This window comes from Neofelis nebulosa, chromosome 2 (assembly GCF_028018385.1).
Source record: "Neofelis nebulosa isolate mNeoNeb1 chromosome 2, mNeoNeb1.pri, whole genome shotgun sequence".
Taxonomy (NCBI): Eukaryota; Metazoa; Chordata; class Mammalia; order Carnivora; family Felidae; genus Neofelis; species Neofelis nebulosa.
The window spans coordinates 215,001,122-215,027,970 of record NC_080783.1 but is presented as its reverse complement, the minus strand read 5'-3'; the positions used below and the strand labels follow the sequence as shown (position 1 = coordinate 215,027,970).

General features: G+C 44.7%; 1 protein-coding gene across 27 annotated transcripts in view; it reads left to right on the top strand.

The window, feature by feature from the left end:
* The window catches only part of KIF1B (kinesin family member 1B), a 143,078-nt gene that overhangs the window by 99,525 nt on the left and 16,704 nt on the right, over positions 1–26,849 (top strand). For 9 of the 27 annotated variants that reach the window (XM_058719120.1, XM_058719122.1, XM_058719123.1 and 6 more), the window contains 15 exons: positions 660–797; positions 2,234–2,575; positions 7,729–7,847; positions 8,773–8,858; positions 9,172–9,301; positions 9,478–9,640; positions 12,061–12,151; positions 13,914–14,032; positions 14,661–14,716; positions 15,149–15,349; positions 16,797–16,905; positions 18,236–18,302; positions 19,250–19,334; positions 21,249–21,354; positions 24,010–24,036. In XM_058719120.1, the coding sequence (XP_058575103.1) occupies positions 660–797; positions 2,234–2,575; positions 7,729–7,847; positions 8,773–8,858; positions 9,172–9,301; positions 9,478–9,640; positions 12,061–12,151; positions 13,914–14,032; positions 14,661–14,716; positions 15,149–15,349; positions 16,797–16,905; positions 18,236–18,302; positions 19,250–19,334; positions 21,249–21,354; positions 24,010–24,036 (1,839 nt within the window). The remainder of the gene's footprint in view (positions 1–659; positions 798–2,233; positions 2,576–7,728; positions 7,848–8,772; positions 8,859–9,171; positions 9,302–9,477; positions 9,641–12,060; positions 12,152–13,913; positions 14,033–14,660; positions 14,717–15,148; positions 15,350–16,796; positions 16,906–18,235; positions 18,303–19,249; positions 19,335–21,248; positions 21,355–24,009; positions 24,037–26,849) is intronic. The other 18 variants (XM_058719137.1, XM_058719138.1, XM_058719134.1 and 15 more) reach the window with 9 other exon arrangements.

Sequence of the window (26,849 nt, the reverse complement as noted above, 5' to 3'; positions counted from 1 at the left end):
AGAGACAGAGAGAGACAGAGAGAGAGACAGAGACAGAGCATGAGTAGGAGAGGGGCAGAGCTAGAGAGGAACACAGAATCCGAAGCAGGCTCCAGGCTCTGAGCTGTCAGCACAAGAGTCTGACGTGGGGCTCGAACTCACAAGCCGTGAGATCATGACCTGAGCCGAAGTCAGACGCTCAGCCGACTGAGCCACCCAGGTGCCCCTCTTACATTTTCAATGCTCCAGTCTCATGATACCTATTTCTATCTTGGATGTAATAACTAGTCATCTTTTCTGTTCTGGAGGATGATGAGTAAAAAACAGGAAAGTCATAATGTAGTTTTCTCCTTTGCATTTAAGTTGATGACATGTTTTCTACTGTTGGGTATATTGGAGGTGTCCTCTACCATTGAACTATATTTCTCCTATAATTCAGCAGAGGTCAGGTAGCCATTTTTTTGCTTTTGGTGGCTTGTGTCTAGACTCAGACACTTTGGATACTGAGTGTTTGAGTTTCTGTACTTCTGGCCTTCATTCTTTTTTAATATCATTAAATGGTGGAAGCAGCTTTTGTTTTGTTTTGTTTTTAAATCTTGCATGGAAGATGCTTCCAAAGTGAAATTGTAATACAATCTCATGATGTTAACCCGGTGCACTTTACGTTTGTGTTTATGCAGGCAGAGGCTGGATTTGATGCGAGAGATGTATGACAGAGCAGGTGAGGTGGCCTCTGGTGCCCAGGATGAAAGCGAAGCCACCGTGACTGGCAGCGATCCATTTTATGATCGATTCCATTGGTTCAAATTGGTAGGAAGGTACGTGATGATTTCATTGGTGTCTTCTTTTTAAATAGTGAATGGTTTCGTTTCAACCTCAGCAGATATTACAGAAAGTTAAAAGAAAGTGTATAAAAATGCTCCGTGTAAAAAAATTTAAAAATGTTCCATGGATAATCTTATCCACTCATACACAACCACTGTATTATTTGGTATATTTCCCTTCATTTTATTCAGCGTGCGGATTTAAGTCTCAACTTTCGGCTAGAGTAATTCACAATCTTCCTTTCCTCTTACAGTTGAACGAGATAGATTTATTTTTTAAAGTTTATATATTTTTGAGAGGGAGGGAGGGAGGAAGGGAGAGAGAGAGAGAGAAAACGTGAGTGGGGGGGCAGAGAGAGAGAGAGAGAGAGAGAGAGAGAGAGAGAACATGAGTGGGGGAGGGGCAAGGGTAGAGGGAGAGAGAGAATCCCAAGCAGGCTCCACACTGCCAGCCCAGAGCCCGACATGGGGCCTGAACCCATGCACCAACCGTGAGACCATGACCCAAGACAAAGTCAAGTGTCGGAAAAAAAAAAAAAGAAAGTCAAGTGTCAGACTCCCAGTGAACCAACCATTCAGGCACCCCTGAACGAGACAGATTTAAAAGAAAACCTGTGTCTGTATCCTGCCCAGTTTAAAATCATAGAATGACTTACAGCTTACCATCTTGCGACTTCTCCATGATCCGATGTGTCCTCACTTTTTTTTTTTTTTTTTTTTTTTTTTAAAGCAGTTTATCTCACGATAGTCTTTGTAAGGGTGAGCCAACCACATACCTTGGTCATCCTCTTGAGCCTCTTTTGTGTGTACATACATTTCAACATGTAGTGAAAACAGATAATGCCTCTGTGAATCCATACTGAGTCCAAGTTCTTAGATGTTTAGAATTTTAAAAGCAGAGAGATGTAAGTTTTAGCTTAATGATTTCGGAATTTCAATTGTTTTTTAATTGCAAAAATTTTCTGACCGTTTTAAAGGAACTGGGTATAAAGGAGGAGCAAAGTCATAGTATTTTGTAGAAATGAAGTTTAAATCCTTTCCGTTCTACTCCAATAGTGGAGCGTTTTTCGAGTTGAGTTGGCCAAACACCTCTCACCCAAGCAAGGCACGAAACTTGCTTTGCTATACGCCATTCCATCCATCTTGTTTTCTGCTCAGAGATGATGTGGGAATCGGGGTAAAGATCTAAACCATATTTTTGCACCAAATGTTGAGTGGCTCCTTTGAGGCCTGGCCGCCGATCTTTCGTGTGACCTGGAAAGTAGAAACATTTTTATAGCACACTATTCACCTGAGATCTTCTACTCGTGTGTTTCCTTTGCTTTTCTTATTCTAAGGATCAGTCCTTGTTGACTTTCACCTGAACCAGAGGATTTATGCTGATTTTACCCTTTGCTTTTCCACTCGCTTGTACCCTGTTGGCTCCCCAGTGGGTTCTGTCCTTTTGGCACCTGTAGCTTCCTGTTTAACCAGCTGTTCCTCTCTCCTTGGCTGTGTCCGTCGGCGTCTTCCCTGGTGCCTAGCTCCCCCATTTTCCACGGCTGTGTGAACGAGCGCCTTGCGGACCGCACACCCTCCCCCACTTTTTCCACGGCCGACTCCGACGTCACTGAGCTGGCTGACGAGCAGCAAGACGACATGGAGGATTTTGAGGACGAGGCGCTCGTGGACGACACCGGCTCTGACGCAGGGACGGAGGAGGGATCAGAGCTCTTCAGTGACGGGCATGACCCGTTTTACGACCGATCCCCATGGTTCATTTTAGTGGGAAGGTTGGTGAGGTTATCGTCAGAAGGGCGAAAAGGGACCAGCTCTTGCGTTAACGAGGCTCCTTGTGCAATTTTGGATGGTCTCTCCTCAGCAGATCAGCCTGTGACAAGCCAGTCTGGCGAGAGACGGGCCCTCAGGCAGTGTTTGTGAGGTGCGCAGCCTGCTTGGCATAGCACGCGGCGGTGTGTGAGGGCTCTAAGTGGAGGACCCCTGGTCTTCGGGTGCCCAGTAATTTCCTTCCGAAGGACGAAACCCCAGAGGAGAAAGGAATGAAAGCTAAGAGTCACAGGTTACAGGGTCGAAGAATGTTGCTGTGTTCTAATGCTTCCGTTTTGTAGGAAGGGGAGTGAGGAAGCGTGTGGGGGTGACTTGAGAGCAGAGCAAGTCCATGGTTAGGCACACCAGCCGGAATCAAGAGGACAGGAGTGGAATCGGGAGGAGTGTTAGTTTCTCTGAGTGCAAACAAGAATCAGGAACACGAAGTTTGCTTTTGTCTGAGATGGATGCCTTTCTTTGGCCAGTTTCACCGAGCCTATCTGAGGTGTTTGGCTTCTGCTAAAATTTCACCTACAGGCTTTATGATGAATCTCATGAAGCGATCTGTTGACACCATCAACAATGGATATTTGTTCAGCACTGCATGAAACTGCTTTGTGTTTAGTTTGATTTTCCAAACTGAGGCCTTGTCTCTGACTCCATCTGTCAGTGATGCAGAGCTCTCACGCACACCCTCCTAATACTGGAGTCTTTGTCTGAACCCAGTCTTCATGCTCAAGTAAGTTTCATTACGAATTCCACAGTGCAGCACTCACTGGATTAATACAAAAGTCTGCCTAGGTTTTAAAGTATGAAATTTAATTGTAACGCTTCATTAGAGCCACACATTTTGAAAATAGGGAATTATGTCAGTGTTAAATGGGTAAGTGCCAGTTATCTAGAAATTGAAGGGCAGTGAGTGTCCCGACCCAGTGGGGATTTTAGGTTCTGAAACTGAGCTCCTCGTGTGGCGTCGGCATGTCCTTGCCTGGCAAGGACTACGTAACTACTGAAGCAAATGATCGCTGTTTAGGGAGAGAGGGGAAAGAAGAGGTTTCTTGTAGACATGAAAGTCTCAAATATGACCGTGGGTCGTAATTTAATATTAGACAGTCTTGGGGTCTTATGAAGGGGAGGGGCATTTATTCAGTGTTCCCTTGAATAAACATGAAGGGATTATGCAGCCATGACTGTTGTGTTTTATTAGTGTATTGCCAGGAATAGATGCTTAGTATTTCGGAGAAGATGATTTATATTAAATCTGAGAAAAGTAGTTCTGTGTACAAATAATGGGACCATGCGCTCTTTGTATTTTATGGCTGTGTGCGTTCTAAAAAGGTCGGAAGTTAGAACCAAGTCTCTGTTCAAAAACGGCTTGGTCCCTGTGCCAGTTGCGCAGCTTCTAACGCCACCCGTTTGTGTCGTACTCTGTCAACACAGTGAGGAGTGTGGAGCTTCGCCTCACGTGGCACTTCGGGAAGAGCACTGGCCCTGACTGTCTGAAGTCTGAGTCCTAGCTTAGGCTTAACTTAAACCGAGGCCTCTTGGGTTCTCGAGTGCACAATGATGAGTTAGGTGGGAAAACAAAGAGCCTTAAAGATCCTTTATATCTTTGAGATTCTGTCATCCACACTAGCGAAACGAGTATCTTGGTGAAGAGTTCTACTCCAAGGCGTTTGTATTTTGAGTCACTTGTATGGAAAACTGAAGTCAGAATCCCACTTAATGTGGACATTCACTGGCTTTTTCTAAAATATGTGCGTTATTTTCTCTATGGTTTTATTCATTGTGATCATATCTGATACAAGTTAGGTAAAAGCAATCAACTCTGCTCTGATTTTCAGTTAAAGTGTCTGTTTGACACTTCAAAGACACACTAAAGAGCCTTTCAGGAATGGATTTTTCCATGTGTTTGGTTTCCCTGGGTTCTAAGACTAACTTTACCTTGCAAGGAAGAGGTTGGGGGAGGAGGTGAGATCATGGCGATCAGAGGAGTGAAAGATAGCTCTTTACTTTTGCCCTCAACTACATTTTGCATCCACAACCAAAACTGATACCTGTGCAACATCACCCAGTTGTGTAGTGGTCAACATCTGGGTAAGAGAAGTGACCTCTTTCCTGTTTTTGTGATTCACAAGATTGGACTTTCCCTATTGGCACGTTAATTGCAAATACAATTCCCTCGTAAAATTTTCCAGTTTCTTGTGAAATTCCATTTGGAGGTTTTGTTTCTTGGCCTTGGCTGCCTCTGGTGAATTTTTATGTGAATGTTAAAAGAGCTTGTCCCTTTAGCTGTTCTCTTATGGCATGCTGGGATGTTATGAACCATCCATCATAATTTGGGATGAAATGTAAAATATTTAAGCTAGTCTCTGGGTTAAAAGGGAGTAAAGATGGTTATTCTAATACCTAAGTCTGAACTGACATTTTTTTTTTCCTGTAACTAGAACCATAATTATACTGATTTGTCTTATCTTTATGTTGACAAAATTTGTTTCCCTCCTTGATGTAACTTCACAGAATTTATGCTAATATATCCTTTACATCTTACCCTGTCTCATCCCTGTTCTCCTTCAGTCTGCTAGCTCAAAGTAGAAGGACTCTCAAGAATGCAGAGTATTTATTAAAATTCCAGTTTAAAAAACTTCAGAGGAGAACTTAACACAGCATTGACTTTGGGCTGAGGACTCTGTTCTGATAATAGGACAGGGAGCTGTCTGGTGACTGTGCCCTTATGTGGCCACAGTGCCCCTGCCACTGCTGTAGGATTACAGAATTCTCTTCTAAAAAGGGAAATTTGCAAGAATACTTTCTGTTTTTTCACCTTTGCAATAGCCATTGCCATGGGCAGAAAGGAGATTCTTGTCTTTAACGTGTGCTCAAACAGTGCTTTGTTGTAATGTGTGTGTGAACATGATATGTGGTGCCTTCAAGTGGTAAGCTTTTTGAAAATTAGAAACAGGGGTTCCTGTTCTAAGTATAAAACCAGCTATGCAAATCAAGACAAGCGAGGAACCTAAACTTGTTCTATATAGTTAATGTCCATCTTGAGTATAGCTTAGAAAAATCAACCTAGTATGTAAGGTTGGATGGGTTTGCTTCTCTACCTCTGGTGTAACCCATTTTTCTGGGAAATGTTCCATTTCTACTTAAAGATAGCACATCATTTTTTCTTCACTTACGTACCTAGACGTTAAGTCGTACGCCAGATATTTATTGAGTATGTTTACTCAGATATGCCAGACCCTCTGTAGGCAGGGGCAACCAAACCAGACATGATTTCTGCTCTCACAGGTTTGCAGTCTGGTGGGCGAGACAGACAGATAATCACATAAATAAACGGAAATCATAGCAACGATGGAATCGTGTTACCGAGACCATTTAACACCAGAGGCCGTGGGGGGGTGGGGGGTGGGGGGGGTGGGAAGCGGGGGCTGTCGTGAGAGCGGTGTTCAGACTAAGACCTGAAGGTGTGAAATCAGTGGTGTGAGGTGGGTCGCAGTGTTCAGGGAGGACTCCAGGCAGGGGACAAGAATGTGCAGTGGCTCGGTGATGGCCAGGCATCGAATGCCAGCAGGTGTGGCCGGAATGCCATTGAGAGACAGAGGTGGTCTGTGTGGTGCCGCCTTGGAAGTGAAACGATCCATTTGGTACCTTAAGCCAGATTCTTAGTCTTTAAACTCTGTCACAGCACTTTGATGTTTGAGAGTCTCGTTTGTAACCCTTTTTAGAAGACTTTTCATTTTTTAATTTTTATACAACAAAGTCTTGATCCTCTGTTTCTTAGCATTTCCCTCCCCGCCTTTGGAGCAGACTGAAAGGGAAATAGACTTCATTTGATCTGATTCAGTGTTTTATTTACAGTTAGTTATTTTTGTTATACTTTTCATTCACATTTCATTTATGCTCTTAGAGTTTTATTAACATTTGTTTTTCTGTGGTGTATTTTGTCTATTTTCTGTGTGTGGTTTTTTTTTTTCATTGCATTGAGTTGAAACCCCACAGAGCCCCTCCACCTTCTTTTCTCTTTGTTCTAGAGTAGATACAGAGCAGGAACAGAAGCAGAAAGTCACATGTGTCACGTTCAGTCATGTTTGTTTGATTCCTTGGTGCAAATGTTTGCTCTTTGTTTTGCCTTGTGTTCAAAGATCAGCATATACCAAGTCGGAAGACAGGAGTAACAGTGGGAACTAGATTCTATATCCCATCCACTGATTGACGTGAACGCTCCTGAGCTTTGTGATCGCATTTTTATTATTTAAAAAAACCCTCAGTAGCTACAAAATAACGGAAGAAGTAAAAAGAGTGCAAATGTGCTATAGGACTGCTAGTTTGTTTGAAATCGACCACGTGAGGTCTGTAACCTCCCTTCTGTGTTTGCATTTCTGAGTTAAGTTTTGGATCCAGGAGCAAAAGCAGCCCTTTAGAGATCAGCTGTATTCTCCCTCAACATTTGTCTCAGTGCCCTTCCAGGGTCTCCTAGATGCTTGCTACGCAGAAACTTCTAGCTACAGAGCCTCTCTGTTCACGTGTGTCAGTCACCTGCCTGAAGATAACAGTCATTTCCTAGGGGAAAAATAAAGACCCATAACGCTGTGACTTGAAATCTATTTTAGAGTAATTAACTGTGCTTCATCACATTTCCCTGCCTTTTTTGTCTCCTGACTTCTGTTTTATCTGTTGGGAGAAACAAAACAAAACACCTTTATAATTGCTTTTGTTGAAAGGTGAGGCTCTTCGGTGGGCTCCCTTTTCTCCACCCTTAGCAGCATCCATAGGGCAGTACCTCGAAAGTCTGCTTCCAATTGTTACTCTGCGACCTCCAACTAGTTTGTGTTTTTTTTAACTCATCATTTTTATAGGAAGTAATTTGGTATAAGTTGGTCTTTGTCAACTGCTTTACCAAGCATTTGCATTTCTTCCTGTATCATCTGTGCTGAAAAAGCAATGGGGGCGGGGGCGGGAGGGGGCAGTCTGGGAGTACGGAACAGAAAGGTGACCTTAAGACAGGGCCCAGAAGCCGGCTCACAGTTTCTTGAAGATATTCTCGGTAACTCTGAAAGCCATCCTCTCTGTCTGTGGGATGCTCAGATGTTTGTCTGCCGGTTTCTGTCTCCAGGGCATTTGTTTACCTGAGCAACCTGCTGTATCCTGTGCCCCTGATTCACAGGGTGGCCATTGTCAGTGAGAAGGGTGAAGTGCGGGGATTTCTGCGTGTGGCTGTGCAGGCCATTGCAGGTAGGTGACCCTCTCCCGGACTGGGAGCTGGGGAGTCTTTGCCTAGAGACAGAGCAGTCCCATTGTGTGGGGGCCACGCTTCGGTTACGTGATTGACGGGCTGCCTTGGAGAAAGCCTTTACTGCTTCCTTTTAGTTATTATTCCCGAGTATCATAAACGGATTCTATTTAGTCTGGGCTACAGCTGTTTTGGAGTAACGGGACGAAGGGATCTCCTTTAACATGAAGAACAACTCTCGGATTGACTTTATAAAAGACATTGGTAAAACTGCTTCAGAAGTAACAGGATTTCCACGACTCTGTCTTGCTTAATCTTCTTGCAGGGTACTTCTAGTAGACCTCTCTGTCCTTTGACTCTCTTTTGTTGGGCATGGATCAAGATTCCGATATTTTATACTTTTCCATGATCCAGCCTACATTCTGAGGGAAGAATATGGCCATTTCCTGTAGTTTTTGTCTTTTAATTTCCAAGTGCCATGTTGTGTTGAGCGACCTTTCAGCTTCTCCCCGTGGAAATCTGTGGCATAGTCGCCAGGGTGGAGTTTATGAAAATCTCTGCAAATACTCCTTCTTCAAATATTTGTTGGGTGGTATTGAACATCATCTTGCCAAGCGAAGGATCGGTATTTCTAGGTATGACATTTGAACAATATCAAGGATAAAACTGGTTCTTTATTAACTAGTCTCATTTGAGCTAAGCAGGTTGGTAAATTTACCTGAGTAGAGCTGGAAGCAGCCCTTTGTGACTTTCCTGCTTCCAGCTTTTCTTCCTTTCTTATGCATGAGCCTTATTCTTTAAATATCTCTTACTAAAGTTCTCGAACCGGAGGGCTCCACTACTTTCCTATTTATGATCCAACAGGAGCCATTCCCCCCTGCCCCATATGTAGTCTCACTTGATCCTTTTTTTTCCCCCCCTACTTAGCGGATGAGGAAGCTCCTGATTATGGCTCCGGAATTCGACAATCAGGAACAGCTAAAATATCTTTTGATAACGAGTACTTTAACCAGGTGAGAAGCCTTCTGGAAGGAGAAAGTGGAAGACAGGTTTATAAGGAGGGTGTTCACTGGAGAACCGTTCTTCTGACTAGAGTCACAAAAGATGGGTAACCCCGGGGTTGTTCGTAGATCATGGGACACATCTAACACTTACAGAGGTAAAGGGGTATTTATATTTTATTGTATCGCCTTTTCTCAGGCAGCTCTCAATGCACATAGTTTTCCAGTCACCGTTACTTGTTGGGCAAATAGACATAAGTAAGGAGATTGGGGAAAACACACTGCCGTGCAGCTTGATCATCCGCCTGCTCCTGCCTGTTTTCAGAATGACTTTTCTTCCGTGGCAATGACTCGTTCTGGTCTGTCTCTGGAGGAACTGAGGATTGTGGAAGGGCAGGGTCAGAGTTCTGAGGTCATCACTCCTCCAGAAGAAATCAATCGAATGAATGACTTGGGTACGTAGACAGAGTTTACTATGACTGGGGACATTTTCAAAGAGGGGAAAATATTGAGCACTGTCAAGGGAGACGGTTGCTTTCATCCACTGGGAGCGGAAATGCTCTGCTCTCTCCTCTTTGAAAGGTGGTGTGCATTATTTGGATCACCTGTGTGCTAATTTGATCCTCTTTAGATTTGAAGTCAAGCACTTTGCTGGACGGTAAGATGGTCATGGAAGGGTTTTCCGAAGAGATTGGCAACCACCTGAAACTGGGCAGCGCCTTCACTTTCCGCGTGACAGTGCTACAGGCCAGTGGGATCCTTCCGGAGTACGCAGACATCTTCTGTCAGTTCAAGTAAGCCGCCCCCGGTTCCGCCATCCTGGCTGTTGACCCAGTCCTCTGTGAACCGCAGGATGTACCACATATGTGACATAGTACCGCTCTCATCAGGTACACAACCAGCAGTTTCTGAAATAAAGGCTTTCTTCACCCCAGATGGGACTGCTACCAGGCACGTAAAGTGGTATGAAAGAGAGTTAGCCGTGGGGAGGAGTGTGACCGTGCATCTGCCACAGGGTTCCGCCGTGGCCTGTCCCCTCTGCTGGCAGTACAGGATCTGATCTAGATAAGCCTGTTTATTAGTCATTCTAATGCTCTTCGTGGAGCAGTATCTTACCAATAAACAAGCCTGAGGGCAGTGAATTGTCCATCCACCAATTATGCCTGTTCAATACTGACTTAAATAATATAAAGGAGAGTAAAATTCCACATCAGCTGAAAAATAGCTAGTATGTGGAGAAGATGTGACGGGTTTGGCTCCTCCTCCGCTACAAGCTCTCTCCAGCCTGTAACCCTCTTGAGCCCTGGAATTCTTTTTAAGACCTCCCTCGGAAAACACTTTTTTTGTCAGTCTTCAGTTTTAATGCCTCCAGACATCAGTATATCTTTTCAGTACTTGTGAAGGGCCACCGAGAGTGACATCTGACCCGCCCTGTTCCATCAGTTGGCCCCTGGTGCCACCACGAGGCTGCTCTAGAAAGTTCTGCTGTCCCTCTCCCTCAGAATGTGCCTCGGCCTTCCCAGGCATCCTAATGCAGTTGACAAAGCACCGCCTTTCTAGAGATTTTAGCCAAGTCCTGAAGCAAACGTGATTACTGCATAGTAGACCACTAATGTCATTTGCTCTAACTCATAGTTGTTGTTGAAGTATTGATTTTGCCCATTCAGTGTGTTTTCACTGGCAACCCTAAGTTAACATGAGTGGGGGGGGGGGGTGCAATGGAGTTTGCTAGATGAACCAGTTGCTTTGTGCTTTCATCGTTATTCTTGTGGGGCAACTGGAATATTTTAGGAAACAGACCTCCTTGGTTAACTGGCACCTGAAATGTCAGTAATGTTAGGTTGATCTTTTGTCCTAACATCTCCAAAGAGAGAGCAGCATCTCTACCTGGGGTCAGCTCTGGAGAAGACGGCATGTTGACTCATGTTGAAAGAAGATTCAGATTCTTCTTGAGCTATTACAGAATCTTATCTGGCTTGTGTAGGGAAGACACAGCTGTCAAGCAGTATGGACGATTTCATGCATCACCAGTGTGGAACCCCAGGATATTTGTACCCGCTGTAATCATAACGTGGAGGAGTATAGATTGCAAATCAAGTAATGCCCCTGGAGCCTCTGGCACGTATGGTGTATGGTCTGGATAGGAAGAAATTGGAAGGGAAAAAAGGAGTAAGATGTACAGGTAGGAGAGAAAGAGAGGGCTAAGGAGAAGAGTGAGAAGAAAACCAATAAGGTGCATGTAGTGCGGAACGCTTCAGTGCCGGCAGCAGGTGGCATCTGGGATGAGGAATGTGGGGCAAAAGTACACTGCTACCCTCAGACTCCGTGAACTGATTTGGAAGACAGGGAGTTGATAATCCTGGTTTCGGCACCCTATTCAAAGTATTCATTCCTTTCCCCGCCTTGTTTTCTTGTGGGATGTCCTTCCGATGGATATTTCTGTCTGGGAGTAAGTCTTTGTATTGAGTTTTCTTTAATTCTCTACCTCTTTTCATTTCAGGCTAATAGGGAGGAAGAGAGAACAATAAAAACTCACAGTCTGTGAGAATAAGCATAGTCTATCGCTTCACAAATATTTCAGGAGTATCTTCTGTATCTGGAGCACTGTAGGAGATACTCGCTGTCTCTCGGGGAGACAGGCATGTAAATACATTATTTTAAAGAGTGAAATTGCTGTCGAGGAGAAAATGGGTCCCTAGTGCTGTGGGAAGACAGAACTGTTTGGGTGAGCTGGGGAAGACTTCCTGGAGGAGCTGACATTTAAATCTAATCTTTGCAGGTCTTTAGGGAGACTCCTAGGCAAGAATGCCAAACACAGGCTTTAGCACTTCCTTATAGAAGCCTGAATATGCCACATCTTTTCTACACAAAATGATTTTATAATTTTTTTTTCTCAGTAAAATATGTTCCTACAAAGAAACAGTAATTCCCTGAATTCACTCTTGCTCTGCTATCTGAGGTCTTGCATATGCGTTCAGGTGGCTAAGTGGTCAGGGTCAGTTAATCTTTCGGTCATTTTTGAAATAAAATCTAAAATGCCATCTGAGTGATCATGGAAAACGTGCATTACAAGGAACTACAAATTACTTGGCTCAGTGAAAGCCTCTGCTGAAGTAGGCCGCTTCTTTCCATACGATCCAAGTCAGGTTCCTACGACATCGATGTTGATGAAACTGGTTAATGTGAAATTCACGTGTCTTATTTTTTTATTCAGCTTTTTGCATCGCCATGATGAAGCGTTCTCCACCGAACCCCTCAAAAACAACGGCAGAGGAAGTCCTCTGGGCTTTTATCATGTGCAGAATGTAAGTGGTTTTTGCCAAAGGCCTTGCAGGTTTGGGGGCCCCCATAGCTGCTGGTGTTAGGCCCTCGTCCTGTGTGGGCAGCCTCTGGCTTTCTCAGCCCCGGAAGGAGGATCGTCCAAACTGCTGTGCCTGGGGTTGGGCATGGGGTGGGGGGGGGGGGGGGCTTCCTGGTGAGAATAGACAATGGAGGGAGTGGCTAGAGCGGTGAGGTCATCCTCAGCGGACCGTGCAGCCAGCCTTCCCTGTGTAACAGTGTGGGGGTTGGTCTGCCAATAAAATCTTCCATCAGTTTGAATGTAGTGAGTTGTTTTTAGCGTTTCCTTCCTAGAAAAATAAGCACACTTAGTAGGAGTTTTGTTAAAGTTAATGTATTATCCTTTCAACTAGAGGATACTTACGTTGCTCAGTTGCAAATAAGGTTAAAAAAAAAAACTACGTTATCTTTTGTAGCTAAATTAAGATTCAGTCTGTTTTCCTTGGAGCTGATACTATGATTAATCCGTTAGTGCCCCTTACAGCTCTCTCAGACGTGGAGTAAGACAACAGAGCTTCTGTCTCTTCCAGGAAGGGTCACCCAAACTCTGTTCGGAAGTCATCATCCTCACAATAGCTAACATTCTTGGAGAGCTTATTTTGTGTCAGTCACTGTTCTGAGACACTTTGTCTTAATTCGTTTAATCCTCACCTTTCTACCGCAGACCCTCATGACCCCCAAATGACAGCTGAGATAACTGAGGCGCAGAACAGTTAAAGTCACTCACCAAGGTTGCAGAGCTCACAAGAGGCAGAGATGGGGTTTAAGCCCAGAGCAATGTGGCTGTGGTGTCTAGGATATTCGCTCCGACCTGAACCGCTCTCCTTCTCTTGTTAACCGTATTCACTCTCTAAAGTCCGAGCGGAAAGGACAGCTCTGAAGACGGAACAGCAAACACGAAACCCACTTGCTTTATGTTTAATTGCATGAGTATGAGCATGCGCGTATCTGAGAGATACTCATGAGGATAGTGTGCACAAGGACTGTGCTGACGCCACCAGGGAAGAGTGATGAATCACAGAGACGGTTGTGTCCCCGAAGAGCTTAGGATGATAGAGACATAAAACGCGTATTGAAACAGTAGTATCACATGGCCTAGAGACCTTGCTTATTAGCAAGGTATTTGTTAAATGCAGAGGAAGTAGAAAGAAGGGAAAGTTATCTCCATTAACAGAAAGATACTTTAGGTTACTTTTTCTGTGGGGGCAGGGGGCGGGGTTGGCAGTTGGGTGGGGAAAGGAGGTGGGAACTTTCTGAAGGATGTAGCGTGATTAGAAAAGGTGGGTCAGACTTGGTTATGTACCTGGTGCCTTGTCAACAGGCATGGTTTTCTCGCTGTCGTTACTATTCGGGCCAGGCCTGGAAGTCTGCGAATGACTTACAGGCACAGAGACAGGGGCAGGCCTTACAGGCAGGGCGATGGCCTACGTAGGTCCTCAGGCACAACAGGGGAGAGAGGAGCGGCAGGTGAGTTTATGCCAAAGCAGTAAGTGTGTAAAGGGCAGCAGGTGCGGATGACGGAGGGTCTTGAAGGCCTAAAGCTTATTACTAAAGTCGCTTTAGAATGAAAACCAGTGCGGAGCCCCTGTCTTGGTGCGGGAGACCCGCAGAGTCAAATCCCCAGCCCACCCTGGCTACTCAGAAGCGCTAAAATTCTGACCGCAGCAAAGATGTGGGTTTGTTAGAGTCATTCATTCCCTAATCTAGCTTGGCTTTATTCCTCATTAGATTGCAGTGGAGGTCACGGAATCATTCGTGGACTATATCAAGACCAAGCCGATAGTATTTGAAGTCTTTGGGCATTATCAGCAGCACCCGCTTCATCTGCAAGGACAGGACCTTAACAGGTTTGGACCAGAGAAGCAAAGGCTCTTGTTGCTGACATTATCGTTGGCTCGTTCTTACTGTCATTGCCACTTGACGGGAAGGAAGAAACCTTTTGCGGGACTCAGAGAACTGAAGAACAGTTTTCTGTGGTCCCTGATAATTTCCTCTTTAGAAACGTCGCCACCTTTTTTCTTAGCCACCGAACCACTAATTTAGGTAGAGCGCGTTGAATTTTGCCCAGCTGACCTGGGGTGCTATCTCTTTTGTAGGAAGAGACTCTGAATAGGATAGAGAGCTGAGGTGATGCGACATGAGAATTCTGTGTAATTGTTCCTAACTAACCCAGAACTATATGAAGCATGAGCTGTAAGTAGAGACGTTGAAAGTGATGAGGAGAGCAGCAGTGGGGCCTTTTGGGAGACGGCAGAGTGTCCGTGTTAGCAGAAGACTCCTCCTGTTTATTAACCGGGACACCCCAGGGCACTGTTGTTAAAATGTCTTAGCCTCAGTTTCACTGTGTGGGGTTATATCTGGTATCTGATACTAGGCCTCATTTGCAAGTGCCAGGGATCCGTTTCTAGAGGGGATTTAAACACGCCATTGATGGGACCCTTTCTCAGTCTTGAACTTTGTCCCCTTCCTTTGCAGCCCGCCTCAGCCATCTCGACGCTTCTTCCCTCCGCCCATGCCGCTCTCCAAGCCAGGTGAGCGCTCCTTGGGGTGACACGGCTCTGATTCCGATGGCTTTTCAGATAGAAACCATTTGCACATTCCCGCTCCACTCGGTGTGTGCTTACATATTCCTGTGTCTAGCAGGAGCTGGGATTCTTGGTTCCTGATTTAAATGGGAAGTCAGAAACGATAGGGCTCTCTCTCCCTGCCAACTTTCTGGTCTTCTTATTACAGATTTTGATAAGCTCCCTGTCCCTAAATCTCTCTGCTTTTTGTATGTAACTCCTCATAACTGATTGGCGACCGCGCGTTTCTTTGCGTATCAAATGTATTCTGCACGTTCATTCATCTGTTTTGCTTTCTCTTCATTCTCATCCTCTCTCCTTGTTGCCCACTTGCCACCTTCCCACCCCGCCCACACTTGCTCTCCACCTCCGTACTGCTGCTCTCCATCCTGCCTTCAGACCATGAGAGAAAGATTGAGCTGATTCGGTTTCTCGTAGCTGACTATGTGAATGTGCATGTGTTGGACGCGGTTTCTGAGCACGCCAACGCGCTTGCTTCCTCCGCTGTTGCCACCTTCCGGGATGGGGCAGACACATCGCCCCCTTTCCTCTCTCTGCCAGTTCCCAGCTGCCAGAGTGAGAGGGCACCTAAACGAGATGGTTAGTAGCCGACTTAGCTCTGCCTTAGATGTAGAACCGTCCTCCGGGCTCATCCTAAAGCCTGGCTCTCTGCGTACGAAACGCTGGGGTTTCTCCTCGCTGCTTGACCCGAACGTAGAGTCTAGCATGTTGTCAGGATCACGTTTCCTTTGGAGAGATGTGAGGACACACCTTCTCTCCTTGTGCCTCTTTCACATCGCCACATAAGGTGAGGGCCTCATTGTGTTTGCTCGTTTGGATTCTTTGTGATGGTATCTTTAATTTTCAAGATTTTTATTAGCGAGTGGGTTTTGTTTTTGTTTTTTTTAATGCTTCTGATTTCACTTTCTGACCATCAGGTGATCACCAGAATCAGTGACACTATTTTTTTCTTGACTAGCATCACCAACTAGTGTGGAATTCAGCTGGAGTGAATAGTGCAGACAGGCTAACATTTGACTGGTGCTGTATGTATTGGGCCCCTTTAGATACTTCCTGGGTATCTAAATACCCAGGTATCTGTGAGTGGGTCCTCACGATACCTTTTCAAGATAGCGGGCTAAATATTAATGATCTACGTTTTGTAGATGAGGAGACAGACTCCCAGAGATTAAGCAACTCGACCCAAGTCACATAGATAGTTAGTGATTGAACGGTATTAGATCCCAAGCCACCGGACTCTCACTCCAGTGCTCCCAGGTTCTGAGCAGAGAGCGCTCTTTGTATTGCCAGATTTTAGAATTTCTGTGTAGTGTTTCAAAATACCCACCATGTAGAATTTGGAACTCTTGGAAATACTGTGTTTTTGGCTAACTTATTTCACCAGTACAGTTAATAATATGGAATTTAAATGTGAAGAAAATGTGTAACATAAGATCATTTATAGAATCCTGTATTTGCATCTTGGACCAGGGGTTCCTAAACTTACCCACACATTAGAGTCCCTAGAGGGGGTTCAGTCTTCTTGGCGGACTGGGTCCCACCCCTGGAGACTATGATTTACTTGCCTGGGCTTTGCTTTAAGGTCCCTGGGTGACTCCAATGCACAGGGAGGTTTGGGCACCACTGGGTGGGAGCACGGGAGAGAGAAGAGAGCCTGTGACGTACGAGGCTCTGTCCACACTGTCTCTCCCACAGTGTTACCATGCTACACATGCCAGAACATATGACAGTCTAAGGAAGGTTTTTGAATAGTTTTGTGAGCACGTTCACTCTGCACGAAACCCGTTTTCTTGTCAGTGGATACGGTTTGTTGAGAGGCAGAAACAAGCCGACTCTCCATTTTCCCAGTTCTCTGAATTTAGAGGCACTAATGCAGTGGATGGTGACATTTTTCCGAGTCTTCTGCATTGAAATGGAGCCCTGACTTTCGTTGCCTTTTTCCCCAAGTGTGTCCTTGAAGAGAAGTTTATACTTTTACTAAGTAGACTCGGACCAGATTTTGACATTTTCTAAAAACTTTTGAAAGTTCCAGCTACCAAGTTAAACACCATGAGCAAAACCAGCCTTGGCCAGAGCATGAGCAAGTACGATCTTCTGGTTTGGTTTGAGATCAGTGAACTGGAGCCTACAGGAGAGTAAGTCCAACTTTCTAAATTTTTAAACAAGGGCAAAGTTTTTCAAAATTAAAAAATGCAGTTTTGAGCCTCTCTGCTCATATTCAGGTTAATGAATCATCGTCACTGTTGACTTCCAGTTTTGAATTGAATTCTTGGTGGTGTTATTCTTTTGAATTAGATGTCTGTCAAGGAAGGGACTGTCCAGAATACTAATTTGCCTTCTTGTTAGCAACAGCAAGAACGTGGAGCCTGGCACCTTGTATGAGGGAAGAAAACTTACACAGTGGGTTTTAATAGCAGCAGAGCAAAGAGAATCAGAAGCATTTTGTGCATAATATAGTCACAACTTATCTCAGTAATCTCAGTGAGAGGATTTGAGGGCAGGATGTTTCTTTAGACCAGGGTTTCTCAGCCTCAGCACTGTTTTGGGCCAGATAAGTCTCCGTCATGGGGGGCGGTCCTGTGTATCGTAGGATATGTAGTTGCATCCCTGGCTTCTTCTCACAAGGGGCCAGGAGCACCTGCCTTCAGTGTGACAACCGAAAATGTCCTCAGACGTTACAACTCACCCCCGGTTGAGGTCTGTTGTCCTAGATGAAAAGAATCAACATCAGCTTACTCTCTGTGCGTGAGCTGTGTTAGAGCGAGTGGTGAATATAATTCTTGTTCACAGTTGTCTCTAAATTGCGTTTGGAAAAACACAGATAAAGATCCCATTCCTGAAACAGAGGCAAGGGGCTTTATTGGTTAATGTAAAGGGTAAGGAAAAAATGTTAATCCTAATGATCCTCTGTTTATAATGCTGAGTACCACCCTCACGATCATCTCCATGAAACATTTTTTGTGTTCCTACTGATAGGAGAGTCTGGCTGTATCAGTCCCATATTTCGTTGTCAGTAGTGACACGGCTTTAAGAAGCTGTACTTTCCGTACACAGATCTACAATGTGATTATAACTTGCGTCATGAGGGAGAGTTTCTACTGAGTTAATTGCTTTCTGATCCTTAAAAACTACCTGAAATCTGAAATGACCCCTTTCCTGCCTCCTGACACTTGCTGTTGCAGTTGTACATTATTTATGGAATATCTGTTATGCAGGAGGCTGGGAGGGAGCCCAAAATGTTACTGTGCTTTGAGCACTTGGGTCTAGTAAGGGGGATGTGGCAAGGATACGTGAGAAGGTTTATTAAATGCAAGTGACCGTGTGACTCACTGAATGCCCAAATGGTGAGGAAGACCAGGGAAACCGAGACCACTGGGGGATGTCGCAGCAGAGAAGACCTTGCGGGCGGAGCCCTCCGCGCAGGCGTCCCGTCTGACTGCTTTCTCTGCGTTTCTGTTCTTCTAGGTACATCCCAGCCGTGGTTGACCACACAGCGGGCTTGCCCTGCCAGGGGACATTTTTGCTTCACCAGGTACTAACGAGGGAGCCAGAGAGGGCCTAGGAGAGAGCCAAAACAGAGCTCTTTCTGTGTCTCTGTTTTCCCTCTCCACTTTAAGCAGATTTGGGGATCAGGAGACGTTGTACTTTTTTTTTTCTTTTTTTGTACGTTTTTTAATGTTTCTTCCTCAGACCTTGGCTTGTATTATACCCTTGCTCATACGTAGAAATATATTTTGAGAGACCTATTTTGAAAAAGACTTTTATTCAACTACTATAATTTGTGCAGCTCGCATGTCATTTTATACAATTTTATTTTCTTGTATATAGTTTCCATGTTTGGAGACCGTACTCTTATAGTTAAAAGTTCTTAATGGGGATAGAGGATGGAAGTTGCAACGGACTAAAATCTGGCCATGAAATTCAGGTGTCCTCCTTTGGTAAATCAAAAGTGGATTCGGTCAGTGCTCCGACATGCCTACGCCCGGGGCGCCTGGCTGGCTCCGTCCGCGGAGCCTGTGACTCTTGATCTCGGGGTTGTGAGTTTAAGCCCCACGTCGGGCGTAGAGATTACTTAAAAGTAAACTCTTTAAGAAAATGCTTATCACCCAGGTGGGCGTAGGAGCTGAGGGTCTCGTATTCTGGGTCTACCATCTAGCCGCTTGTTCTTAAAGCCACTCCAGAACCTGGCTCTTCCTCAGTCCCCGACCCATATCCCTTTGTTTAGAGTAACCGTGGAGGGGCGCCAAGGCGGCTCAGTCAGTAGAACGTGTGACCGATCTCAGGGTGTTGTGAGTTCAAGCCCCACGTTGGGCGTGGAGCCTACTTTAAAAAAAAAAAAAAAGAGAGAGTGGGGACAGCATTGCCCCCTCTCCGTTCCTCTCGTCTTGCCCACCCCCACACCACGCAGTCCAGAAAACAGCACACAAGAGGAAACCCTAGACTGTCCCAGCTAAATTACAACCCTGCTCCGTTACCTAGGGCATCCAGCGAAGGATCACGGTGACCATTATCCATGAGAAGGGGAGTGAGCTCCATTGGAAGGATGTTCGTGAGCTGGTGGTAGGTGAGTACATTCCCTCAGCCGAGGACAGAGCCAGGCTTTTTAGAGGAACACAGGGAATGTGCAGAAAGAGTACTGGAGAATATGTGGCCTAGAGTTTGAAACTACTCTGTTTCTCAACTCCCATCATTAGGGATATGTTATTCAACCAGCCATTATTTTTTTAATGCATTTTGTATGCTTTATGTATTATATACTATATTCTTAAAGTAAGCTAGAGAGAAAAACGTTATTAAGAAAATTATAAGGGTGGGAGGGTGCGCCTGAGTGGCTCAGTTAGTCAAGCGTCCGACTCTTGATCTCAGCTCCGGTCTGATCTCAGTGTCACGAGTTTAAGCCTTGCTTTGGGCTTCACACTGGGCATGAAGCGTACTTTAAAAAAAAAAAAAAAAAAACCATGGGGGAAGAAAATCATAAGAGAAAATATATTTACAATACTATCCTGTATTTACTGAAAAAACAACTGTGTGTAAGTGGACCCATGCAGTTCAAACCCGTGTTGTTCAAGGGTCAGCTGTACATAGGGTTACAAAGGGAACTAGTGATACTGAGATTGCTCAAATACTAAATAAGTTCATAGTATAAGCTTTTCTTCATATTAATGCATTAAATGCATTAAAGAAGCAGCAGGTCTAATTTCTATCACTCAGAGCGGTGATGAATGTTGAGATACTCTACCTTAGTATGACATGAAAACATCTGATTTCTACAGGGATAGAGTCACAGCTTCTGCTGATTTTCCTGTGGATTGTCTCCTCCCTTCATAATTGAAGGAAATGCCAAATTTTAGTCAGAGGCTCATGAAAATAAAGTTGTAATTTTTTTTTTTTCTCATTCAAGCTCATGGACCTCCTGAATTTTATACATAGACCCCTTGAGTATCTGTGGACCACATTAAGAACCTCTACAAGGGAGATTGTACTCTCTTCTGTCTAGGGCAGTGGTTTTTCAAGCTTTTTTTTTTATTATTGTTTTTTTTATTTTAACAAACTCTTGTGTAGTCCTTACTCTATACCAGGTACTTTTCTGAATGCTCTAAAAATATTATTTAACATAACAAATATATAACATGGTTTTAACAATCATGTAAGGGAAGAATTGCTAATCACACTTCACAGAAGAGGAAACAAAGACTCAATATGCCTAAGCTTCACAGCCAGAAAGTGTTAAAGCTGAGATTTGAATCCAGACAGTCTAGCTCCAGAGGCTGTGCTCTTAGCCTCTCTGCAGTACGTCCCCTAGTGTTCACTGGAAAACAGAGTTGTAAGATATTGAACAGGAAAGTGGTGGGGAGCCTCCGTGGCTCAGTCGGTTAAGCATTCGATTTCAGCTCAGGTCAGGATCTGAGTTCTGTAACTCAGTAAGTTCGAGCCCTGTGTCGGGCATCTATGTTGATGGCTCAGAGCCTGGCACCTGCTTTGGATTCTGTGTCTCCCTCTCTCTCTGTTCCTCCCCCACTCACGCTCTGTCTGTGTCTCTCAAAAATAAATAAACATTAAAAAAAATTTTTTTAAGCGGTATAATGAAGGCAGTGGCTTCAGAAGTCTCTGTAAGGTGAGTGTAGGGTGGATTGGAGAGGGGGATGAGGTGAGCAGCCAGGAGATCAGTGAAATGGCCATCGCAGTGTTCCAGATGGGAAGGGGGTGACCTTTGTGAGCAGGAGGTGGTATGAGAACTAGAAGTTGAGATGAGCATGAGAAACTCCAAACAAAGAGTCAGTAAGGTTTCACAATTGACCAAATGTGGGCAGGAAAGGGAAGACAACAGGGGGAAGAGTGGAGGACCATTTGGTGGTTGGCTAAGTGACCCTTCCGGCACCCGAGGGTACACAGGTTTAAAAGTCTCTCTTGGGCTTAATGAGTTTCTGTTGTGTTGTTAAGTGTACCCCTGTCCTAGTTTCTTTATTCTTCCTCGTAGGCCGGATCAGGAACAAGGCTGAAGTGGATGAGGCTGCGGTCGATGCTATCCTCTCCCTAAATATTATCTCTGCCAAGTACCTGAAGTCCTCCCACAACTCCAGCAGGTAGGGCCCCTGCGCAGCGTGATGAGTCGGCCCGTGCAGGTTGACGCCACACCGTTAGATTCCCCATTCACCGGTGACTCCTGTCCAGGGGCAGAAACGAATTCCTCTTTCACTTCAGACATCCCTTTTCTCCCTGCCACTCTGCTCTCCAAAAGTAAATAATTGTGGAGCTACATGTATGTGGATCCGTTACCAATACTGAGTGAAAATACTCTCTCCGGGATAGAGTTTGAGTAGATGAAATACAGTCTTAGAGACGAGAACAGAAAAAGAAGATTCAGCATTCTTCCCAAGGGTTTAAAAGTACAAATTAATTATTGCTGCGCCTAGGTGCTCTCCTATGAAGTGGTGGCTGTGGGAAAGGTCTGTCTGTCCTAAGTGTCATGGAAACGTGCCCTCCTGGGCCCAGCAAACCCTCCTGTGTTTATCCTTTGCTGCTGCCAGCATACGCTCCAGGATTCTTTGTATTTGCTTTTCATTTTCGTTCACTGATAAAGGAGATAAATTCATACGTATAAACTCTTCTGACCAAGGCTCTCTGCTGTAAATAATGAATTTTATTTTATTTTTAATTTTAAACTGGCTTCCCTTAAAATTCCATTTTATAATCAAGTGATGACAGACAATGCATAAAGTACATAGCCAGTCTTCTTTCCCATGTCAGACTGGAGATAAATCTTCTGGGCCCCTTACGTCCCCAGGAAAGGAGTTCTGTCACTGTGCACAGAGACTCCATTCCTGTATGTAGCAATGGCTGGGAAACGGGTGGCTGTGTGTGCAGATGTGGGCTCAGAACACTGCCTTTGCGTTACAGGAGGACTTCTGGATACTTCTGTGTATTCCTGAAAAACGCGCTCACATCTATGTTGGGAAGAGGGAGAGGAAAAATGAGACAAAAGGCAGAAATGGGATTAAAAGTTTGGGCCAGAGTTAATTTTTTCCCACCGTTTCCTTGTGTTACAGTTTTGCATAGGGAAGAGGAAAAAAAGCAAATATCTGTTCGCTTTTTGCCTGTAGGAGGAGCTGCAGGCGCTGTGAGGGAGAGGGACTGAGTATGAGGGTGTACCTGTATGGGGGGCCGGGGCGGACAGAGGGACAGAAGCGTGCTCTGGTCCTCCCTGGTCCGTTCCTGGGCAGAATCGTGAGCAGTACCATTTCTCTGAAGTCCTCACTAACCCTGCATGGTATCCTCGCCTGCCGAGGCAGCCGGCATGCACCATGTTTTCTTTGCAGCTATGAGAAATAGATCCTAAATATTCCTAGGCTACTTAGCAGAACTCACAGGGAAGGATGATGTTTGGTTGAAACGCTGGTTGAGCTAAATGGCCTGTGTTAGAGTGACCTTCGGAAGTCCCGGGATTCATACCTGGCCGCAGGTCAGATGCAGCAGGAAATGAATTTGGCTTTTGTCAAAAGCAGCTTATCTTCCACAATAGAGGTGTAGAGTTAATTAATCAAAAAAGTCGGCCAACGTCAAGTAGAATAGAAAGATACGCACTTTGAACGTTTTAATTTAAGCTCCATAAATGTACATTATCTTGTCGAGCTCTTGCTGTAGGGCCAAGGCCCTGTCTTTAATTGTAGCCTTATTTATTGGACTTGGGATGCTCTTTCTTGCAAAAGCACACCCATAATTCATCGTCTGTGATTTTTAATCTTGTGGAGCAAGAAGTAGAAACCTCTGAAGAAAACCGAATGGCAAAATCCTGTCAGCTTTCCGTCATCTGTCATTACAATTTTAATATTTCCCTTTTTTATATTGATCACACCCAAACTTAGTTTGACAGCTGTTTTTTGACAGCTGAGTTGTTTGACAACTCAGCATTATCAAATCTTTTAAAAATGTTCAACTTAGTTTTGTTTCACACTGAACAAAAATTATTTTTGCCCTCGCGTTACATTGTTTTGCCTAATGCTGGATTAATTTAGATAATCATGGTAAGTACAACGGCATAAACAGGGTCAAGACCAGGTACTATTGACACTTGATAAGCACACCACTCAGTTCTAGGGAGCAGACTGTCTGGGTGGGTGAGATACCCATCTAGTTTAGGATGTTCAGCACGTAATGGACATCCATCTTTCCATTTTAGAAATACGGAGAGCCTAAGCTAATTTGGCAAGTTGCTAAATGGAATTTGGTTAAGAGCTTTTGTTCGTTTCGCCTAAGGTTCAATGTTTAAAGGTGAACTTGAACTCCAGTGTGAGTGTGTTGTGCACGTGTGTCTAGGAGAGAGCACCTCTGGGTATTGATGGTGGCGTGTGACCAACAGGGGCCACTGCAGCTTTTCTTTCCAGTCCCGCATCTGTGTTACCGAATCGCTTTGGTTTTCCCTTAACTCTGCAGCAACTTCCTACCCCTTCCAGTACTGAGTCATCTGCAGAGAGGGGGTGTTAATAGAGGTGGTCTCCACAGTCCCTTCTGTGCCCAGCATTTTCCTTAATTAAATGTTTCGGGAGAGAGGGACCCATGTCACTGTAAGCTGTCTATCAAATTGTGCCCCATGGAGTTCTGTGTCAATTGTCCACTTGAATTTACTTTGCTTAACAGCAAGTGTGTCTTATGTATTTTTTTTTTTCGCTTTTGCTTTCCTCTCCTCTTTCCTTTTTTGTGCCACTGCTGCACTAACAAAAGCCTTTTCTGTGTTTTTGCAGGCTCTTTCTTGATAAGGACATTCCTAGGTATTTTCTGTTTGCTTTTTTGCACATAAAGATTCTAGTCTATCAGAATGCTTTATGTCTTATGTTGCTTGGACTACTATTTTAATTTAGTAGTTTTTCCCCGTGCAGACCTAGGATAGAGCAACACCTTCTCCGGCACCCTTTGTTCCCCGGGTTTTCCTGATGTGTATAGTTTCACACACAGCTTCTTAAATGATTGGCAGAGTTCGTATTCTCTCATTCCATTCACTAGGCCTGTCCATTTAATTCTTGTGCGCCTTCGGGTTTTCCTCTGCTGCATTACCGATTAGAGCGTTACTCCCCTCCTTTCGTGGAATCTCAGGCTGGGTTTTCTATTCTTTGTCTGTCCTGTCTCTGTCAGCAGCTTGAAAGGTTTGTTGCTCTGTAGCTTTGCATAATTACTCACTGTTTTCTTTGTTTTGTCCTGTGCCGTAGAAGAGACCAGTTTAGCTATTTGGGCAGCTGAGTCTGTGAAAAATAGGCTGTTTATTTTTAAACATTTCTCTTTCTCTGTCAGGACTGCTTGTCTTATCTATTTTCTTCTTTTGCAGTAGAAAAAAGTCCTGGTTCAATAGTGAAGGAAGTCTTTGCCCATCTCTCTTCATCTGATTTAGGGAAGAAAAATGAAGGAAGTTATACATGACAACATAGCCTAAGATGTCTGTTTGGTTTTTTGGGGGGTTTTTTTGGTTTTTTTTACGTTTATTTATTTTTGAGACAGAGAGAGACAGAGTATGAACAGGGGAGGAGCAGAGAGAGAGGGAGACACAGAATTTGAAACAGGCTCCAGGCTCCGAGCCGTCGGCCCAGAGCCCGACGCGGGGCTCGAACTCACGGACCGTGAGATCATGACCTGAGCCGAAGACGGACGCTTAACCGACCAAGCCACCCAGGCGCCCCTGTTTGCTTTTTAAAGATACACACACACACACACACACACACACACACACACAGCCATTGTTCAGAACATCTCGAGAAATCCATTTGGGATTATTTCTTAACCACCATAGGAGCCATACAGGGAAACATGTCTCAGGACTCAGCCCTGTTTCTAATTCTAAATTCTCTTGCTAGCTTGATTCAGTTGACATTTCTCACCAGTCTTGTTTCTTAACAACCATGTCTGAAGGATTGCCATCTTCAGTGGGTATTCCAAAAGAATGTGCTGCAGCACCCCCAAGTGCCAAACGAAACAAAAAATCCCCTCCCCCGCAAATGCAGGAAGATTTTAGTGGAGTCAGAAATTCCTTTTTGTTAGCCAAGGTTCTACCACTGAAATTTCCTCCTTAGGTTAAGTGAAAACCCAACCTGAAAACAGAAATGAAGAGGCTTTTCTTTGACAAATTCAAAACATTTGCCTGTGTTGAAAGAGAGCCGTGAACCCTAAATATTGGCACTGGGAGGTGCTAAGTCACGGTGTGAAAATTTAACGGGTCAGAGATTATAGGCAGGAGGGACAGGGACTTCTGTCCGGCTTCTCCAGAGTAATAGATGCCCTCACTCTAAGAAGGGGGTTCATTCCACTTCAGCACGGGTGTGTCCAGACCTCGTGGTGTGACAGGTAGGCCCCGTTCCAGGTACCTCAACACACGCAGGGACACAATAAAAGCTGAGTCTCAGGGGACAGAGCTCTCAGGGAGCTTCTGCCCAAGTAGTGCTCATCACCACCCAGGATTAGAATGTGTTTTAAACCAAAATGAACTATTTGATTGAAACAGGGCGCTGTGGATGCATGACGTGTTCTCTGCTGAGCCCAGGAGCCCAGGAAGACTTCCACCATCCTTTGTGGTTGCTTTTTGAGACCCTTGGTTGCTTTATCTGTCTCTGTCTTGTTAAATGTTTCTTTGTTCCTTTGGTGTCTTTGTATTTTCTTGACCCATCCACACTGCATCAAAAGCTAGGCGTTTGAGAGAGTGGCAGGTACTTGCGGAAGACTTCGATGTGGAAGCAGCTACGAAATGAACTGGTCAGGCTTCTAGAAGAGCTCCCTAGTCTGACACGTGGAGGATGAGGTGTGGCTAGGGAGTTCTTTTAGAAGTGAATTGTTTTCTCTCGACAGTTTCAGGAGAAGGAAGCACGGGCATGTGTTTAGAGAGAAAACACACCAGTTATTTGTCATAGGAAATCTAGAAAAGACAGCAATAGCAAGGTCACCGTTTGGGAAGGAGTTCGGAGGAGTGTATTGGGCAGGAAGCATAGTGTGCGCCAACGCTTGCCAGCTGAATCGGGTGAGAGCCAGTAGTGATGGAACAGGCACTGTCGGAGGTAGGCACCTGTTACGAAGCCCGCGGGGGCCCTGCGGGGGGAGTGCAGGCAGTCGGGGGCTGGCCTGTAACTCAGCACAGTGCTTCAGATGAGACTGCAGAATGGGCAGAACCCATGTCAGGCCAGGTCAGCCCTGTGGGGTTTTACAAAGAAGATACGAGAACAACTTTAAAAAGTTTATAGGTACTCATTAAATCAAGCTTCTAGTTGTTATTTAAATGTAAGGTTGGTTTTCTTGTGGATTTTTTTTTTGAAAAGTAACAAATAGTAGTTAGCCAGCTCTACTTTAAAATTATTCTTTTTCTGAAACATCAGCTAAGGATAACCACTTGTTTTTTTATTTAAAATAAGACTCCAGTACTTAAATTATCCTGCCTGTTTCCTCCATCAATCTTCTCAGGTATGTTTGTGACATTTCTGAGGCTCCAGAACCAGACTGTGAGGTGAAGACAGGCTTACAATCTACTGAGGATTTGTTTCCTGCTCTTTGTTGACTGATGGAGGAGCTCCTTTTGGCTTTCTTCCTTTAGTTTCTGTCTGTACCCACT